This window comes from Pelodiscus sinensis, chromosome 13, assembly GCF_052426305.1.
Source record: "Pelodiscus sinensis isolate ZL-2025 chromosome 13, ASM5242630v1, whole genome shotgun sequence".
NCBI lineage: Eukaryota > Metazoa > Chordata > Testudines > Trionychidae > Pelodiscus > Pelodiscus sinensis.
In genome coordinates, this window is record NC_143064.1 from 1,322,841 (window position 1) to 1,344,028 (window position 21,188).

General features: G+C 45.6%; 1 protein-coding gene and 1 long non-coding RNA gene across 4 annotated transcripts in view; one reads left to right on the forward strand and one right to left on the reverse strand.

Annotated features, from left to right (window-relative positions):
• Positions 1–21,188, forward strand: part of TEX11 (testis expressed 11) — a 213,286-nt gene that overhangs the window by 52,918 nt on the left and 139,180 nt on the right. For 2 of the 3 annotated variants that reach the window (XM_075917646.2, XM_075917649.2), the window contains exons 7-8: positions 27–146; positions 6,873–6,953. In XM_075917646.2, the coding sequence (XP_075773761.1) occupies positions 27–146; positions 6,873–6,953 (201 nt within the window). The remainder of the gene's footprint in view (positions 1–26; positions 147–6,872; positions 6,954–21,188) is intronic. The other variant, XM_075917648.2, reaches the window with a different exon arrangement.
• LOC149523630 (uncharacterized) lies at positions 135–4,574 on the reverse strand. Its single transcript, XR_016350601.1, has 3 exons — positions 4,429–4,574; positions 3,911–4,061; positions 135–1,077 (listed from the first exon to the last, which is right to left on the reverse strand). It is a non-coding gene; the product is annotated as an uncharacterized LOC149523630 (long non-coding RNA).

Genomic DNA, 21,188 nt, shown 5'->3' on the forward strand with positions numbered 1-21,188 from the left:
CTGGGTGCTTATGTTTTCTTTTTCAGAGTCTAGAAAAACTATATGCTCAATTAATGAAGAGAAGCAGCGATGAGGCAGATATTCAGGTGCACAAAGCCGATGTAGAGAAGGACCTGTTCAAAGTGCTGTCTTATCAGGCTGAATCAGTATGTCTCCTGGCCAGTTTTTCTTTATAGGTCATTGGGGCATATTAAATGTATGAATGATCACACTGTAACTTTGAACCAGTTGTAGAAGTGAGAGTTCCTGTCAATAAACTGGAAAGATATGTTTTCATAGATCTACTATAAGGTCTTAGATTTGACTTCTCAGTGTTGCAGTTGTGTAAGCATTCTTAATATCTATTTTTTAGACATTTATCTCAACTTAGTTATCATAATCCAACAATGTTGTTTAGACTGTTTCTTGATGAGAATATCTACACAGCAATGAGACACTTACATCTGGTCTGTGCCAGCAGCTGGGGCTGCGGGCTAGTGCTGTGTAGACTTCCAGCCTCTAATATCCTGTGAGTAGAGAGTGTCCCAGAACTCAGGCTCCATCTTGCAAGTCCCACTAGCCTGAGTCAGCTGACATAGTTCAGCCACCTTCTGTGATGTAGCTAACCGGGAGTGTTTATAAAGTGAACAACTATCTTTTTGAGGCCTCAGTCACCTCTTATATTACTTTGGATCCAGGGTCTATACATCAACAGAAAGAGATTTTGTGAGATTTTTAAATTCAAAACTACGCATCTCTGTGCTGATATTCTGTCACTGACCTGATTAAATAATACTGAACACTGTCTAGATCTCAAGTACCCATGATCTAAGAAGTGTTAAAAGCCGGACACAGGATGCTGTGTGCAGTGTATAACAACAACTTTCTTCAGTGGTGTCCCCATGGGTGCTCCGCTTGAGGTGTTGGGCTCGTCCCGGCGCCGCAGGTCGGAGAGTCGTCAGACGTGGTCCAGCCGGACCATGCATGTGTGGGGTGCGTGCTGTTTGTGCTGGTTGCTAGCTTGCGCGCAGTCCGGCTTCCCGCCAGTTCCTCCTTACCGTTCAACGGTAACAGGTGGAGCAACTCGCTTCTCCTCAACTGTTTAAAGAAAGAATTGTGTAAATAGTTAGTTAGTCAGCCAATAGTTAATAGTTAGTAAGTTAGTTAGTGTGTTAATGTTTGTTCAACAGTTTCTAGTTTAAAAAAAACCTAAACAAACACAAACTGTTTTTTTCCTCAGTTCATAATGCCGGGTTCCTCCGGCTTCAAAAAGTGCTCGCAGTGCCATGACGCGATGCCAGCATCAGATGGGCACTCTCTGTGTGAAGTGTTTGGGCGAGGGGCATGTACCCCATAAATGCCCACACTGCTTGAAATTGACCGATTGAGCTAGATGGGACCTCAAGATGCGGCTGAAACTGCTGCTATATAGCAAGGCACTTCAGCTGGAAGATACTCAGCTGCCGGGGCAGTCTGTTCAAAAGACTTCGGCATCAGCAAAAACCCCGACTCTCCCCTCTGTGTCATCTAAGGGCGGGAGTCATAAGCCAACCAGGCTATCACAGCAGGGTGAGCGGCAAGGGAAGAACCGCAGTGTTTCCGAGACGAGCCCCACCTCTAGCAGGGGGGCGGATCAGACCATGGCTGTGCCATCAAGACCAGAATCTACACCAGCTCCAGTACAAAGGCAAGCTCAGACACCCGCGACTGTGTGTTCCCTAGCGCTGAAGGCGCCGACATCGGCACCAGCGGCATCGACCCTGCAAATGTCGGCTCCGGCTGCTTCGGCACCGGATACTGTGGCACCGGCCGCTTTGGTGCCGGCTTTTGTGGCACCGGTTGCTTCGGTGCCGGCTACTACAGCACAGATCCCTTCAGCACCGGCTGCCTCGGTGCGGGGTTCAAACCCCTTCTCTCCGTCATCAGCGCCGAGCTCTTCATCACCCTCTTCGTCGGCACTGACTCCACAGCTGGAAAATAGCAAGCGCCGAAGTGCTAGTGAATCAGCCTCTGCACGCGTCGGCTCACAGAACCGCAGCATCAGGGCTCTCCCCCCCCTTCCGAGTTGAACCAGTCAGTGCTGCAGGCAGGGGTTAATCATACATTGGGCACAAGGTTACTCTCATCACCAGGCCCTGAACAATTCGTTTTCTCTCCACAGCCTCGATCACCTTCTGCCTTCTCTGAGCCGCACACACGAGGTTCATGCTACCACTCTCTTGCGAAGACATTCTCAACAATATTCACCGTCACCTTGTCGTTACTGCAGATGTTCCCGATCACTATCGTACACCACATGCAGATCTCGCTCACTTAGATCGCCTACATGCTCATCTTTATCTCTATATTGTCATGATTACAGATGATGATACTCACCTGCATATTCATAGTCTCGTTACTATCGTGATCATCATCACCACCGTAGTGATTATCATAAGGAGTGACGATACTCTTCTGGGCACTCTTCCTTCTGGTCTCCACGACGTTACCGGTATCACTCTCGCAATAGCTCCAGGCTTGCCACCCCACCATGCGCTTCCACTCGATCTTCCACACCGTCTGCAAATGTGCTTCTCTCTCAAGCACAGTCAGAACCAGTACAAGTAGTGGCACCGGAACAGGCACAACCACAGGAGCAGTCCCCAGTGGACCACTCTGTTGCTTCTTCCTCTCCGGATGATGCAGTGTTCCCTGGTTACTCTTCTCCAGTAGACAATGCTCGACAATTCCAGGAGCTTTTTAAGAGTAGCAGAATACCAGGACCTGCATGTGGTGGAGGTTCAACAAAAGCAACATAAGCTTTTGAAGAACCTCCAGAAATCTCAGAAATCCAAAATGGCATTACCCTTTGACGCAATCCTAGAAATTGCTGATGCTATATGTCAAACACCTGCATCCTCTCAGCCCACTCACAAGAGGGCAGACAAGAAATATTTCGTTTCCCTGAAGGGGATGAAATTTCTGTTTATGCACCCTCAACCGAATTCATTGGTGGTGGATTCAGATTAGCAAAAATCCAAGACGCCACAATATAGGAATGCTGCTGCTGATAAAGAATCCAAACAGTTAGACCTTTTCAGACGAAAGGTTTATTCTTCCGCCACACTCATACTAAGAATGGCGAACTATATTGTTCGTCTCTCTAACCATAGGTTCAATAATTATTCTGGAACTCAGGGTGGTATTCAGTGCATGCAAGACATTCCTTCCAAGGATCTGTGGTCAGACGGTTCAAGTCTTCTCCGACAACACCACCACGGTGTACTACATCAACCGACAAGGCGGAGCCCAATCCAGATCCCTTTGTGCAGAAGCCATGAAGCTATGGAATTGGTGTATCGGTCACAGAATTACTGTTATGGCAACATACCTACCTGGCAAGGACAATTCCATTGCAGATGCCTTGAGCAGACACCTGTTTCCTCAACATGAGTGGGAACTCAATCTGGGAGTGGCTCTAGTGATATTCCAATGCTGGGGACACCCCACTATAGACTTGTTTGCCACTTCTCAATGCAAATTGTCCCAAATACTGTTGCAGAGCCATTCTGGGCCCGGAGTCTCTGGGGGATGCGTTTCTGATAAGCTGGACTCATCATCTTCTCTACGCTTTTCCTCATATCCCACTTCTTCCAAGAGTGCTGGAGAAGATAATGGATGACAGGGCCACCGTGATACTGATAACTCCGTTCTGGCCCAGGCAGACGTGGTTCCCTCTTCTACTACAAATGTCTCGCTGACCACCATATCAGTTACCCAAACGACCAGATTTGCTCATGCAGCCGGGGATGTTCATGCCACAATCACAAATCAACCGAGTGCACCTCACGGCATGGCTCCTAGCTGGTTCCATAGCACAGAAGCACTTTGTTTGCAAGAGGTGAAACAAATATTACTTCACAGCAGACGTGATTCCACATGAAAGACTTACCTTTATAAGTGGTACCGGTTCCATTTGTGGTGCATAGCCAATGATTTTGATGCAATGTCCACTCCAATTCATTGCATTCTGGACTATGTCCTCCACTTACTCCGTTCTAAGTTAGGCCTTTCATCTATTAAGGTCCATCTCTCGGCGATTTCTGCATTTAGACAGTCAATTGAGGGTTTTTCAATTATGTCTCACCTGATGACTAAGCGCTTCCTGAAGGGTTTAATGCACTGACACCCTCCACACAGGAAACCACCTGCTCTGTGGGATCTTGAGTTCGTTCTGGACACTCTCACATACCCACCCTTCGAGTCTCTAGCCACATGTGACATTGGGGAATTGGCAGCTCTTTCAGCTGCTGCTCCATATACATTGTTCACCAACCAAGGGGTAATACTTCGATCTCACTCAAAATTTCTGCCGAAGGTGAATTTGGAATTCCATATCAATGAACCGATAGTACTCTCAACATTTTACCCCAAACTGCATGCAACTACTTACTAAGCCCATCTACATACCTTAGATGTTCGCAGGGCGTTTGCCTTTTATCTGGAATGGACTCGCCCATTTCGACGATCTCAGCGGCTTTTCCTATGCTCTTACAGAAGATCCAAAGGCAAAGCATTGTCTTCACAGCGTATATCTAAAATAATCATGAAATGTATTACCACATGCTATACTTTACAAAATAAGTCCATATCTATGCCTATTACAGCTCATTCTACTAGAGCAACATCCACTTCCCTAGCTTTTCTCAAAGGAGTCTCAATCCAAGACATCGCCGCACGGCGACATGGTCTTTGGACATAACTTTTGCTAAAGATTATGCCATCAGCACTGACCTCTGCGGTGCTGCCCACAGCAGACTGATCTTGGCTCCGATCCCGTCTCCGTAGATGAGGCTACAGCTCTGTACTCACCTTAAGTGGAGCACCCACGGGGACATCACCGAAGAAGAAGAGAAAGTTACTTACCCTGTGCAGTAACGATCTTTCTTTGAGGTGTGTGTCCCTGTGGGTGCTCCATGACCCGCCCTCCTCCCCTCTTTGGAGTTTCTTCCTTATGTTTTTCAGGAGTGATCCGGTTAGGAGGAACTGGTGGGAAGCCGGACTGTGCGTAAGCTAGCAACCAGTGCAAACAGCATGCGCCCCACGCATGCGCGGTCCGGCTGGACCACAGCTGACGACTCTCCAACCTGTGGCTCTGGGATGAGCCCAACACCTCAAGGAGTAACGTCCTCTTATTGAATGTGCCACCAGATGATAATCTTTAGGTTTACTAACATACGCTCTCGCACACTACTTTTTACGTACAAGTGTTTTTTATATGCAAATGGGGAGGTCATCGTTACCAACTCATGTTTGTATGATGAGCCTCATGAAATTTGGTGATTTTTCTTAAAGCTCCCCCTGCAAATCATGCAAATAGGTGAGAATCTCAACTTCATTTAAAAAATTTTAATGAAAAGAACATTTATAACCTTTTAGAAGAAATGTTTGAAATGACACCAGTGTACTCTGCTAAAACATCAAAAAGAAAATAAAACCCCACAATTATAATTTTTTAAAATGTATCATGATTTGTAAGGCACCCATGATTTTTGAATAGTTGGGGTTGGCAACACTAAAAAGTGGTACAGACATTGGGGTACTTATAGGAGAAGGCCTCAATCCCTAACTTGCACAGGGAGCCACTGAAAATTTCAGTGGTTACACAGTTACATGTGGGGGGCCTGGTGCATGTGGGGAGCTGGCCCCCTGTGTGCACCGGCTCCCATCTATCTGTCCTGTCCTGCACTGCTGCTTGTGTATCAGAGGCAGCAATGTCAGGGGGAAGGTGGCTCGCTTGTGCCCTCCCCACGCTGCTGCCTCTAATACAGAAGCAGCAGTGTGGGAGGAGGGGGGCAGATGGCTCTGTGGGAGCTAGTGCTTGCAGTTGAGTTCTCCTGCCTGTTTCTGATACAGTCTCATTGGTTAATTGTAAACCATTACATTTTCACATCCCTAGTGGTGCCCCTCTAACTGCATTTTATTTTTTTTAGTGACCCTGTCAGGATCTTTATTCATAGGGGAGGCCCAAAAATCATTGGTCAACAACCTCCTCCTTCTCGCTCCACTGAGGGGCATCGACCATAAGCAGTCCTTTGCCTTGTTCTGCAATCTTAATCCTGGCCTGATGTTGGGAGGAGGCTCCAGAAAAAGGGGTTGGAGAGCAATATTTCCTCTGTTTTCCATCCATGTGCAGATTTCAGATTTTTTCCATCCATGGGTGAAATAATTTTTTTTTATTTACACCGAGGCGTGCAAATGTGCAGTACCTGTAAAAAAAAAAAAAGACCCTTAGCTGTGGGCGTTCTGTTAATCAGCTGGATGGCATTTGAATCTCTTCTGAACAGCCCCACAAGGGCACAAGTTACAGGGAACACTGCTGGACAGTGAACGCCTGCTGCATTCACTTTATAGTGGTGGCTTCAGTGGAACTGTGCTTGGCTTCCCACTCCAGATGGTGCATGAGGTCATAGTGCCAGTCAGGTTTGACCCGGCCAGTGGAGGAGTATTGGTGACAAACCTGAGTGGCATAGCAACTATGTGCACCAAGTTGTGACAAAGTGGGGGAGGTAGGCACAGCCCTGCTGTCTGATGGGATAGGCTCATTCTCCAATACTCTTTTCCTCCACATTGTGCTCATGACCTGTTTATAACCTTCACATGACCTACTCTTTAGGAAACTGAGTTACTCTATAGTCCATGTATCCTCATGGCAATTTTAGCATTTGAAGGAAATGATCACGTTTTTGCATGTTCAGGCATTATAACCTCAGAGTTTTAGGTGTGTCTTAATGTTTTTGTTATATATCCCTTTACAGTGTAGTGAGTTACACTGTCTTGTGAGCTGGCAGGGTATTTAAAGACAAATTGCTTTTATCCTAATAATTCATTGGCACATTCTGTTGCTTTCATAGGCAGTTATTCAAGGGTATTTTCAGAAAGCAGTGACATGTCTGCAACGCTGCAAAGATATGTTGACAAGACTGCCAAAACAGGTCAGTGAAATCAGACCTTTTGTGTCTTTCCAAAAGTTTAATATTAATAAGAAAGAAAGCATCTTTTCAAGGAGCTACTGATGTCTCAGAGAATTCCAAAAAATGTTCATGAAGACAATTCTCTCTCTTCTGTGTCTTAATTTTGCTTGTTCTTTTGTACTAAGCACATTTGTTTCTTCAGAGTTCACCTGCTCTTGCTATTAATGTTTTATTAAAATAGACAGTCTACAGATAATCATGACAACTCCCCTGTCAAGTTACAATTCTGAGTATGCAAGAGAAGAAATCTAGAGTATGTCTATAATACCAAGTTTTGTTGAATAAGGTTATGTCAACACTCAAAAGTTGACTAAACAAAAATTGCCAGTGTGTGTTCACACTTGCTTCTTCTGGGGGCCCTATCATCGACAATGTGAGTAATGCACTGTGGGTATGTGTCCCACAGATCAGTGTTGTGGCAAGGAAGAGCTGATCCCTGCGTTTCTTAGGATTCCTGCCAAGTTCTCTCTCAGCCTTCTCAACAGCTGGGAGTGGCATCATGAGTAGCTCTGTGAGCTCTCTGTGCTAAGGAATGTCAAAGCAGCACAGTGTCTGTCCTTTTCCCGGTGCAGTGGCAGTGTGCGTGCCACTGTTTCTAGTGCACGGCAGAACAGAAGCAGTCCAATCATTTGTTCTTTGTTCCTTCCCCAAACAGAACAGCTCACTCAGCTGTCAGATACATCCCAGAGCTTTGAAAAGAGAAGGGTGCATGCTTGCAGGGCAGCACAGATCAAAACACTGAGCAGAGCCATCAGGGCAGGTATTGTGGGACACTAGCATCAGCCAGTTCTGTCTACAAAACAAACAGCAGAGTCTACACAGGCTGTTTGTCAACAATAAAGGGAGGGGAAAAGAAAAAAGTCTTTCATAGAGGTGGAAGTTTTCTGTTGCTGAAACTGTGTTTTTCCTAACAAAAGTTGCATTGTGGTGTGACTGTTCGCACTTTTTTGTTGCGAAAAGGCAGTTTTTTGTAATAAAACTTGCTAGTGAAGACATACCCCTATATTAGTGTTCTTGCCTCTTGTTGTTTGATATCACAGTTATCTTTATGGCAACCATTGTGATATCCAAAAGAATTATGATTTATGTGAGGAATAAGCAGTGGGACCTGATGAACAATTCTGCTTTCCTGATAATATTCTTCTTAAAGAATGAGGGAAGACAAATCAAGCATAGGCAGAAAGGTTTTTAAATTGAATGCACAGTATGTCAGTGCTTTCCATGAGCAATCAGCAGCTCTTTTACATTTTGATTGAATATAGTGAATTTAATTTTTTTGTGAATGTGAGGTACAGGCTTGATTCAGGCATAAAGCATAGAGAAGCTGTGCATTTAAGCTTCTTACAGTCAATTCTGCCAATGCACTTCAATTCTGTCCTCACCTCATCCTACTACAGTCTGGCTACGTCTACACTGGCCCCTTTTCCGGAAGGGGCATGTTAATTTCAGCGATCGTAATAGGGAAATGCGCGGGGGATTTAAATATCCCCCGCGGCATTTAAATAAAAATGTCCGCCGCTTTTTTCTGGCTTTTAGAAAAGCCGGAAAAGAGTGTCTACACTGGCCCCGATCCTCTGGAAAAAGCGCCCTTTTCCGGAGGATCTTATTCCTACTTTGAAGACTTCCAGTTGCACTAAATTGTGTCTTTGGGGGTTGTATTGTCATAAAAAGGACAACTAGAATATTTCTCCCAACCTCACTCTTTACTTGAGTTAGATTTAATTCCTGGTTTTCAGAGGTAAAATACTGGAAGGCTGACAACACTTTGTTGCCCAGACTTTATTGTGAATTGTTCATTTTTACTTGCCTAGTTTAAAGTTACTTTTTCTTTACTTCATATCTGAAATTGTTGTGTGATTCAATTTATTTTAGATCCAAGGGAAACCAGAACACTCCAGGAATACTTAACCACTTTCTTATTTATTGCAAGCTTTAAGCAGTTAATACAGTTGTTTAAGTTTTACAAGCCTTAGAAACAATTGCTATACAATTTAAACTTTAAATACTATAAATTCTAAAGCAATTAATACAGCGCAAACCAATGCAAAAGCAATTAATAGAAGAACTACTATAATACAATAATAAAGCCTAGTTCACTTGCACTTTACTTGTATGCTACCTACAATACCAGGCAGGAGGTCCTGGTTCCTTTTCTTCCCACACAGTGGAATGTCATGCACTAGGTCACTGGTGTGAATGGCCTACTTACTTCTAGTTACATCAAGCAGGACCTGTGGGTCAGTCCTGCCCATTCCCTCCCATTGATTGTTCTTACTAATCCCATTTTATAATATTTACCAACTGATTACGTATTGTGTAGGATATGTAAAATGTCCAGTGTGCTATTTGGAGCACATCCTGTCACCCAGGATGTTGCTGCTACGTGCATAGTTGACAGTTGTATGGCTGCATCTGTAACTTTTGCTTATCAGAAACAGAAGTACCAGTAGAAGGTGCTTGTTGTGTGTTCTTGACGTGGTCTCGCGTACCATGCTTAATCTGCATTGGTATTCAAAACATTCCTTCCTCTCACAGCTTCTCCCTCCCAAGCCATGCCTGTGTGCTATGTGCACCAGACTTGAGACTGGCCTGGGTTTTGTTTTTTAGCGATCTGCACTTTGGACAAGGCAGACATCACCATTTATTGTCAAGGCAGGGTAGTCTAGGCTCCCCTACACCATACTAGATATCAGAAAACTCAACAAGTACATAACATATCAAAGGTTCAAGATGGGTCACATTAGCAACCATCATACCAGCGTTAGACAGTGGAGATTAGTTCTTAGCCCTCAACCTCCAAGATGCCTATTTGCATATAACTGTTCACTCAGGATACAGATGTTTCCTACGTTTTACAGTAGGAACCAACCATTACCAATATTGAGTCCTTCCATTTGGCTTATCAATGGCACCGAGAGTCTTCTAAAAAACACTGGCTGTAGTAGTAGTAAATCTCTGCCATATAGGGGTGATAATCTTTCCCTGTTTGGATGACTGCTTTATCAAAGGCACGTCATATCAAGATGCCAAGGACATGGTCAACAAGACTATAGCTCTTATCACTCAGCCTTGGATTCCATATCGACTATCAGAAATCCACATTGCAGCTTACACAGGCTGTCGAGTTCTTAGGGGCTCAGTTATACTCCATCACAACCAGAGTGACACTACCCAAACACAGGTTCAAGTCCCTCTTTACCCTCATAAACATAGTGCAGGCTTTTCCAGTTACAACACTATGCAGCTGTTTCCCCAAATATTTGATCACGTGGGTGGTCACAATGTATGTGGTGAGAGACTAGCCAAACTCCATGTGAGGGTCCTTCAAGCATGGCTGGCCATTGTTTACATCCCTTCCAGGGACTCTCTACACAAGTCAGTCAACATACCACACCACGTCCTAATGTCACTACACTGGTGGACATCACCACACAACATGATAGAGGGTGTTCCGTTTCAACAGCCATCCCCGACAATTACCATAATGACAGAAGCTTCCCTTATGTGGTCTGGGAAGCACACCTGGATTCCCATACAGCACAGGGCAAATGGTCCTATCACAAGCGGTCCCTCCATATTAACCTCCTGGAGTTAAGAGCAGTATGGTATGCATGCCTTCATTTACTTCCACACATCGAAAACAAGACCATCCAGATCCTAACTGACAACATCCTATCCTAACAACCTAGGGTCATGGGTTCTAGTCCCCACCTGCCCAGGCAGCAGCCACCAGCTTCCCCAGGCCTACCACAACTCGCAGATGGTTAAGTACAACAACCAAGAGTTAAACATGACTCCCAGGGTTAAACATCAATCGACAGTGAGAAGCATGGTCTAATTCCCTTTGCACCAAGGCAATGAAACTTTGGAACTGGTGCATATGATGCCAGAGTACCCCTACAGCAACCTACGTAACAGGTATTAGAGGGGTAGCCGTGTTAGTCTGAATCTGCAAAAGAGACGAGGAGTCCTGTGGCACCTTATAGACTAACTGAAGTGTTGGAGCATAAGCTTTTGTGGGCAAAGACCCACTTCGTCAGATGCATGTAGTGGAAATTTCCAGAGGCAGGTATAAATATGCAGGCCAGAATATCTCTAGAAGCGATCCTTGCAATTATAGACCGATAAGTCAAACATCAGTATCGGGCAAATTAGTTGAAACTATAGTAAAGAATACAATTGTCAGACACACAGATGAATATAATTTGTTGGGAGAAAGTCAACGTGGTTTCTGTAAAGAGAAATCATGCTGTACTAATCTGCTAAAGTTCTTTGGAGGGTGTCAACAAACATTCGGACAAGGGGAATCCAGTGGATATAGTATACTTAGATTTTCAGAAAGCCTTTGACAAAGTCCCTCACCAAAGGCTCATAAGTAAAGTAAGTTGTCATGGGAGAAGAGGGAAGGTCCTTTTGTGCATTGATAACTGGTTTAAAGATAGGAAACAAAAGGTAGGAATAAATGGTAAGTTTTACAAGTGAAGAGAGGTAACTAGTGGGGTCCCCCCAAGGGTTTGTCCTGGGTCCCATCCTATTCAACTTATTTATAAATGATGTAGAGAACGAGGTTAACAGTGAGGTGGCAAAATTTGCAGATGATACCAAACTGCTCAAGATAGTTAAGACCAAAGCAGACTGTGAAGCGCTTCAAAAAGATCTCATCAAACTAAGTGATTGGGCAATAAAATGGCAAATGAAATTTAATGTTGTTAAATATAAAGTAATGCACATTGGAAAACATAGTCCCAACTATACATACAATATGATGGGGACTAATTTGGCTACAACTAATCAAGAGAGAGCTCTTGCTGTCATTGTGAATAGTTCTTTGAAAACATCCACTCAGTGTGCAGCAGCAGTCAAAAAAGCAAATAGAATGTTAGGAGTAATTAAAAAAGGGATAGAGAATAAGACAGAAAATATCTTATTGCCTCTACATAAAACCACGGTATGCCCACATCTTGAATATTGTGTACAGATGTTGTCACCTCATCTGAAAAAGGATGTATTGGAATTGGAAAAGGTTGAGAAAAGAGCAACAAAAACGATTAGGGGTTTGGAACGGGTCCCATATGAAGAGAGATTAAAAAGAGTTGGACTTTTCATCTTCGAAAAGGAGAGATTAAAGGGGGATATGATAGAGGTCTCTAAAATCATGACTGGTGTCGGAAAAAGTGAATATAAGGAAAAGTTATTTACAGCCGCTTCCTGAGTTTTGAATGAGTTACGGACCAAAGACTTGGCTGTAACTCGAAGTGTTCGTAACTCGGATCCCATAGAGTTACATGGTGACTGCTGCTGTTCGTAAGTGCGGATTGCCATTCGTAACTTGGATCCGCATTTACGACCGCTTTGATCGTAAGTGCGGATGGTTGTAAGTGGAGGTGGTCGTAAGTCGGGGAGCGGCTGTACTTATTTCCACAATATAAGAATTAGGGGCCACCAAATGAAATTAATAGGCAGCAAGTTTAAACAAAAGGAAGTTTTTCTTCACTCAATGCACAGTCAACCTGTAGAACTCCTTACCAGAGGATGTAGTGAAGGCTAGAACTTTAACAGTGTTCAAAAAAAAGCTCGATAGAGTCATGGAGGTTTGGTCCATCAATGGCTATTAGCCAGGTTGGGTTGGAATGGTATCCCTAGCCTCTGTTTCTCTGGGAGTGAGTGAGTGATAGGGGAGGATCACATGGGGATTACCTGTTGTGATCCCTCCCTCTGAGGCATCTGGTATTGGCCACTGTTGGCAGACAGGATACTGGGCTAGATGGACCTTGGTCTGACCCAGTATGGCTGTTCTTATGTTCTACATGATGCCAAAACTTGCTGCTCTGACTGGGTAAAATAAATACTAATCAGTAGTTGATGAGATTCTTCTACCAGGAAAACCTACACTTATAAATGGAAGAGATTCTCTGCTTGGATACGGGAAAAACATAACATTTCACCCCTCACTCCTTCCCTACCAATCATAATGGACTATGTCTTTGAACAGCGGCAGTCAGGTGTCTCTTTTAGTTCAGTAGAAGTCCACACAGCAGCAATTGCAGTGTTTAATATTCCAATGGATATTGCGTCTTGCTGTTTTCTCATCCCAGGACTAAACATTTTTTAATGGTCCTACAAAACACGTTCCTTGTAGTCAGACCACCTGTTCCCTTGTGGGACTTTAACCACATCCTTAAGAGTCTGAACACGCCGCCCTTTGAACCACTTGCCACATGTTCATGGCTACATCTGTCAATGAAAGTAGCCTTTCTTGTAGCCATCACTTCCAGCAGACATGTAGGTGAAATAGCAGCTTTTATGGCACATCTCTCTTACACAATTTTCAGCAAGGACAAGTACTCCCCACCCTTCCATATTAGTGAACCAATTCACTTATCTGCATTCTGTCCAAAGCCGCATGATGACACGATCCAAGCAGCATTACACATCCTCAAAGTCCAACATGACTTTTTAATCTTCTTTGCTGAATGCTCGAAAGGATAAGTCATCTACTCACAAATATCTAAATGAATCTGCTTTTGCATCCATACTTGTTACACCATCCATACCGCCACCTGTCATCACAGCTTACTCCACCAAAGCAGTGGCTTCCACCACAGCCTTCCTCAACAAAATCCCATTTGAGGACATCTGCAAAGTGGCAACCTGGTCCTCCGAGCATACATTCACCAGGGAATACACTCTGGCATCTGGCCTAATCCGAACAGTATCAGCGGGCCACTCTATTCTCTCTACGGTCTCTGGGACATTCTTCAAAATCTGCCTCCACGAGACGGACACTGCTCTTTAAACACCTAGGATGTAGCACCCACGGGGATATCACTCGAAGAAAAGAGAGTTACTGACCTTGTGCAGTAATGAGAGTTCTTCAAGATGTGTGTCCTTGTGGGTGTTCTACTGCCCTCCCTCCTCTCCTACTTTGGAGCCTCTTTGGGACATATCCAAGGCAGAGAAGGAATGGAGGCACCACACAGCACATGCAACTAACAAACACTAATGGCATGAGGAGATACTACTGGGCATATGCGGCATGTCAGGAGACTGCTAGAAAAGATCTCTGATTGCCGGCGCAAAGACACACTAGTACCTAGAGTTGAGCACTGATGGGTACACATCTCAAAGAACTCCCATTACTGCACAAGGTGAGTAACTCTCTCTTACAGAACAGGTAACTGTCTTTTTAATCATAATTTTTCTACATAAAAGTGCAGTCTTCTATGAGTGATGTCCTTGTGAGTGCTCTACTCTATGTGCCTATGTGTCCTTGTGCTGGAAATTGGAGATATTTTCTAGGAGTGTCCTGCCACACTCTGCGGCTGTCTACACACTGGCCACTTATTCCGGAAAAGCAGCCGCTTTTCCGGAATAACTTGCCAGCTGTCTACACTGGCCGCTTGCTTTTCCGGAAAAGCAATGACGATCTAATGTAAAATCGTCATTGTTTTTCTGGAAAAACTATGCTGCTCCTGTTCGGGCAAAAGTCCTTTTCCGGAAAAACTGTTCCAGAAAAGGGCCAGTGTAGACAGCACAGTAGTTTTTTCCACAAAAAAGCCCCAATCGCGAAAATGATGATCGGGGCTTTTTTGCGGAAAAGAGCGTCTACTTTGGCACGGACGCTTTTCCGGAAAAAGTGCTTTTCCGGAAAAGCATCCTGCCAATGTAGACACGCTTTTCCGGAAATACTTATAACGGAAAAACTGTTCCGTTTTAAGCATTTCCGGAAAAGGATGCCAGTGTAAATGTAGCCTGCATGTTCAGTGGTGTGTCTTCATGTCATTATTATCCATTAGTTGTGCATGTGGTGTGGAGCCTCAGTTTCTTCTCTATTGTCCTTAGAAGCTATCAAGGCTGTTTCCCACTATGGCACTCTGAGTGCAGAAGGTGAGGGTCCGCAAGAGAGCTTCATAATCTTGCCTCTATAGGCACTGGTTATAAAAAACTTCCCCCCAGAATCATAATACACAGATTTTGGGGAATCGCTGCCGCCATCAAGTGCTTTTCCCCTAAAAACCATGGGTGAAATCACCCCCAGGGATACCCCATGCTCTTTTGCCCCAAATTAGCTTGAAAAGAGGAAAACAAGCTGCAGTCTCTAGTAGCTGACCCTTCAGTCAGAGGCATGCAGATATACACACAGACCGACCTTCCCGGACACAATCAAATCATCACCCTAAAAAAAAGTTATTTTTATTACAAAACAAAAGATAAACTTGAGAGTGCATACTTGGTTGCTAGATGTTATAGAGCAATTAAGGAAAACAAATTAAAACACAGAGAAAAATCTCGGCACAATACAAGGCAGTAAATAAGGAGGGGAGGCATAGATTCACACAGAGCAGTTCAATCCAAACCACAAAATAAAGACAATTACCCTGAACACGACTGGATTCACTTTTCCCTTTTACTTATTTCTGATTTCTCTTTGGCTGTGTCCAGACTCAGGGGTTTTTTCGAAAAAAGTAGCCTTTTTTCGAAAAAACTTCACCTGCGTCTAGACTACAGCCACATTCTTTCGAAATTAAATCGAAAGAACGCGGCTTTTCTTTCGATGGCGGTAAACCTCATTTCACGAGGAAAAACGCCTTTTTTCGAAAGTGCTCTTTCGAAAAAAGGCATTCTTGAATGCCAACAGGACTTTTTAGAAAGAGAGCATCCAGACTCACTCGCTGCTTTCTTTCGAAAAAGTGGCTTGCTTTTTCGAAATTTCCGCTTGCAGTCTAGACGCTCTTTTTCGAAAGAGGCTTTTTCGAAAGTATCTTTCGAAAAAGCCTATTTCAAAAGAGGCTTGCAGTCTAGACATAGCCTTTGTTTAGTGCTCTAATGCTCTGAACGCCTTGGAGACATGGCAGTCCTGCTTGGGTTTAAATCATTGTGTGTCTCTCAATTCCTGGTTTATCTCTCCCACACAAAGAAAGCAGCCAGGGAACCTATATCCAATTCAAATTTCAACCCTCTATCTCGATTGGTTCTCAGAGGCCCCCTGGCCATCACCTTTGCTAGCTGCCTGAGCTTAACCCCTTGGTCACTGGGTGCTGGTCAGCACTCCTCCAGTCCATTACAGCAGCAGACAGAGCTCCTTTACAGTCACCCTTCCCTGATGTAAAACATCAAAACAAGTACAAAGTTCCTCCGTTTTCATCATTTTCCAAGTTTTTGAACCTTTGTCCCTAGTTCATTTTTCCTGCACTCTCCCTGGTTTCAAGACACCTGATTCACCAGGATTAAAGAGGTGTGACTCATGCAGAGATGCCATGCCTGCTTCTGATGGGCACTCATATTGCATTATATGCCTGGGAAAAGGCCACCTCTCCCAAAAGAGCCCTCATTGCTCCAATCTCACTGCGTGAGCAAGATGGGATCGAACCAATTGACTCAAGACTTTCTTGTGTGAAAAGTCCATTTAACTGGTTTGAGAAGACTCCTCAGCTTCATCGCGGACTAAAGAGAGGGAGAACGTCCCAAGGTCGGACAAGAACCATCCCTCCTTGTCCTCAGACAGGACAAAGAAAAAAGGCCAGGTATTCTCTGGCCAAATCCCTGCCCTTGGCATCGAGCTCCTCCAGTGCGAGCACTGCTGACAAGGCCGGCACCTCCGGCACCATGCTGAGAAAGCACAGCACATTCGAAATCTAGGCAGCGTTGATATGCAGCTTGTGGAAGAGGCTGGAGTTCCTAAGTGTGTGGGCACCAGGTGCTTTTCCCAACCAGCCAATGTAGACATCAGTGAACTGGCTTCGGTGGTCTATGATGGCTGGCTGGACCATGGAGAACTAGCCCTTGCGATTGATGTAATGTGATGACTGATGGTCGGGGGCCCAGATGGGCATGTAGGTGCCGTCAGTAGCCCCCTCTGCACTTGGGGAAGCGTATGGCAGCAAACTTGGTGACGATGAGCCAGCGCAGCAGTATGGTGACATACCTTTCAAACTGTATCCTCCCTGTTTTGTTTTTGGCCCACCTTCACTTCTTCCTCCAGTCTGGAAAACTATTACAATGAACAGTTGGGTCCTGACCATGGCGTAGCATGGCTATGACCTCCAGCTATCCTGTACCCTAGTACCTCTTCCCACCCACCTTCCCCATATCTCTTCAGGGATCCCTCTCATGAGAAACTTCTCGAACAGGAGGTAGAGGAATCACTCTGTATGGGAGTGGTGGAGGAGTTACCCCAGATCATTACAAGAAACCGGGGTTTCTATTCCTGTTATTTTTTAATCTCAAAAGCAAAGGCGGGGTGGGGGGAGGCAGTGGGGAGAGGCTTTGTCTCATCCTGGACCTGTGAGATCTGAACCACTACCTTGTAAAATTCAAGTTTTGCATGGTCTCCCTTGTTTCAATTATCCCTGACCTGGATCTGGGGGATTGGTATGCTACCCTCGACCGCAACGATGCATATTTCCATATCATGATCTTTGAGGGGTACAGGTGATTTTTTCAGTTTATGGTAGGTCTGAACCATTACCAATTTATGGTGCTTCCCCTTGGGCTTGAGGGTGTTCTCAAAGTGCATGTCAGTGGTGGCATCTTAACTGAGGCGCCCAGGGATCTAGGTCTATATCTGTGTCAACAATTGGCTCATCATGGGCAGCTCTGAAGTCAAGGTTCGGGAGGACATTGCTCTCCTGGTAGGCATGAGCCAGCATCAGGCAGAGCTGGCCTGAGCCATTCTTGTGCCCCGGGCGCGCCCGGCCTGGCAGCACCGCGTGGTGCCCCTTACAATCAGGCACCCCAGGCTATCACCCAGTCAGCCCGTAGCTTGGGCCGGCTCTGGCATCAGGGACTCTTGGCAAACAACAAAAAGTTAATGTTAGTATTGGTAAAGGGGAAGCTTAGGATGTGCCCCCTACAGCTGTGGTTAGCCTTGGTGTACTCACCCACCATGCACCTGGACCAGGTGGTTACCAGTCTGTCACAGATCCTACAATTCCTGATGTGGTGGACTGTGCCTGAGAACGTTGTGTTGGGTGTACCCTTCTGGTTGGGTCAACCAACATTCTATGGAACCGGCATCTCATGCCTCAGATTGGGGGTGCCCCCGTCCATCTTGGCATACTCCAAATGCAGGGGATAGTAGTTTCTGGACAGAAACAAGCCTCCATATAATTATAAAGGAGCTCAGGGTCGTTCAGAGGGTGTGCGAGATGTTCCCACTTCACCTGTTGGGCAGAGTGGTCCAAGTTCTCACAGACAATAGGGCCACTATATTCTGCATCAACAGGTATGTAGGGGCCTGTTCTGCAGCCCTCTGCCAAGAGAGTATTCAGCTCTGGGACTTTTGTGATATCTCCTTGGAAGCTCGATGCCTCCTGGGAAGCAAGAATGCCATTGCAGACCGCCTGAGTAGACCGTTCTCGCTCAGTGCTAGTGGACTCTTCACTTTGGGAATTGCCTCTGCTATCTTCTGAAAGTGGGGCTCTCCATAAGTAGATTTATTCATGACCAGGCAGAACATGAAGTGCCCTAGGTTCTGCTCCAGACTTGGCCTGGAAGAAGGTTCCTTTCTTGGAGAAAAGGTCTCAAGTATGTGTTCCTGCTCTTTCCTCTGATCAGGAAGGTCCTGCAGATGATCAGAAAGGACGTGGTGTGAGTAATGCTCACCATGGCTGCACCAGCATTGGTACAGTACTCTCATGAGTCTCTTGGTGCTGTAACTTTGACCTCTGCTGATCTGTGAGATCTATTGTCACAGGATCATGGTGACCTCCTGCATCCATACCTTCTGCCACTCCACCTCGTGGTCTTATTGCTCCATGGTTGAACTTGGAGGAGCAATCCTGCTCACAAAAAGTGAGGCAGGTTCTTTTGGAAAGAAGAAAGCCGTCCACCAGGTCCATCTCCTTGGCAATGGACCTGATTCTCAGTCTGGGCCACTCTGAGAGGGTCAGCCATATTGAGGCTCCACTGTAAACAATCCTTGAGTACCTTCTGCATCTGAAACATGAAGGTCTTGCACTGGCTTCTATCTGGGTACAGCTGGCTGAAATCTGTCTTCCATCTGCCAGTCCAAGGTCACTGACTCTTTTCCCAGGATATGATGGCCAGATATTTGAAAGGTCTTGAGAGGCTCTTCCTGCAAGCTCCAACCCTTCTTCCTCAATGAAACCTTCACTTGGTTGGCAATAGGATGGGCAGAAACCAATAATGCCTGATCTCCACAGTATATTTGGCTCACAAGTGAGGTCAAGATTATGTCAGGGGGTTGCTGAGGTCATGGAATCCATGACTTCTAGAGACTTGTTTGATATTAGGGGTCCTACAGCAGACCAGTCACTGCTGGGATTGGGGGACCTCACAGCCCAGCTTCCATGGATGGTGGAGGACCCTGTTGCAGCTGACCAGCTGCTGCTGGCAATGTTTGACCCTGCATCTCAGCCTCTGTGGGTAGTGGGGGATGCTCTTGAAGCTAACTGGCTGTTGCTGCTGCTGTTGCGCCGTAAGCTGCCTAGCCACTGCTGGCAGGGTTTTCCCCTGCAACGGCTCAACTGCCACAAGCAGCCAGTGCCCCTTGCAGCTCCCAGTTGTTGGCGGCTGAGGGACCCCTGGAGCGGATGCTGGTGGAGGGTCAGCTTCCTAGTTGCTACCTCTGGCAAGGGCTCCCTTGCAGTTGCTCAGTTCCTGCAAGCAACTGCCTCTGTACCCTACAACTCCCAGCTACCACTGGAGGTAGCAGAGGGTCCCCCAAGTTGGTCAGCAATTACAGATGGGGAGCCAGCTCCCTAGCTGCTGGCACTCGCTGGGACCACCCTGCAGATGTTCAGTTGCTGTGAGCAACTGCCCCCTCAGCTCCCAGCCACTACTGGTGGTGGCAGAATGAACTTAAGAACATATGAACGGCCATACTGAATCAGACCAAAGGTCCATGTAGCCCAGTATCCTGTCTTCTGACATTGGCCAATGCCAGATGCACCAGAGTGAAAAGAACAGGTGTAATCATCATCCATATCCAGCTCCTGACAAACAGAGGCTAGGGACCCCAGATCCGTTCACTTCCGCAGCTCCTCATCCTCTGTTACTTGCAACCCCAACCCCTGCTGCTCCTCTGCCTCTAGGGACAATGGGGAACCTTTCCTTCCCCACATTTCCAGCCCTGCAGGGTGGTAGAGGGGCTCCTCATACCCACTAGGCAACAGTTCCAGCAGCTCCTAGCTGCTCTGTTATGGAAGATGGTGCTAGACCCTCCTCCCTCTCCATTTTCAAGGATGTTTTCAGTAAAAGTCAGGATTGTGTCATGGCTTCCATGATTTTTTGCCCATGATCTTACCATAACTTGTATTAAAATATGCATGACAAAATTGTAGCTTTAAACATGAGTAATAAGTTGATAACTCCAAGAATGAGTAGGAAGCTGGGGAACAAACCAAACTGAAATAGAAGGGTTTCACTAGGGGCCTGAACGGTTGTGACTTCTCAGAGTATAGATTTGTTAATGATGGAACCTCATGAGAATAGTAGTATGTCCATGGATACTGTTAGATTGTGTAAGACCTTTCTACTGTGTTGGGATCCTATGCGCTTGCATGAAGCCCAATGTTCATTAAGCTGCCGGAGGTCCAGAGTCAATCAGTGCCTTCAAGATGATTTCTGACATGGTGGAATAGTGTATACCTGTGTTTCTCAAACTGTGAGTCCCAACCCCCTGGGGGGTTGTGAGCAACTTAGAGGGGACTCACGGTATCACAAAGTTTGAGAACCCCTGGTGTAAATGAAGCAGAAACTTAAGGTGCATTTGGTGCTGATTGAATGCTGCCAGGTTACTGGTGGACACAGGTGTAAGGTCTGGCTTTTCCCAACTGAGATGTGGAACAGGCCATTGCAGGACTAGTTAAGGTGAAATGTCTGTTTTCCTCACAATGGAAACAGAGGCCTGAAACCCAGCATCGGGCCTTCTCCATGTCAGAGATGAGACCGGGCCATGTCTAACTGCAGAAGTTCATGCTGTAAAGTGGGTACTGGTTGCTGGCTGACTGGTGCTGTTAAGACCAGTGAGAGTCAAGAAGCTATGCTCTGTTCTTTCTGGCATTATGATAAGCTACTGGCAATCTTCATGCATAGCTGGATAAACGTATCTAGCCCAATACAGGGTTCTATCTCTGCCAGCTTCTCCTTGATTCCATCATTTAAACCCAACTGGAAGTGATGGCACTGAGCGACTTTGTTCATGTTTGTGTCTGTTACCAGGTGCTGAATATC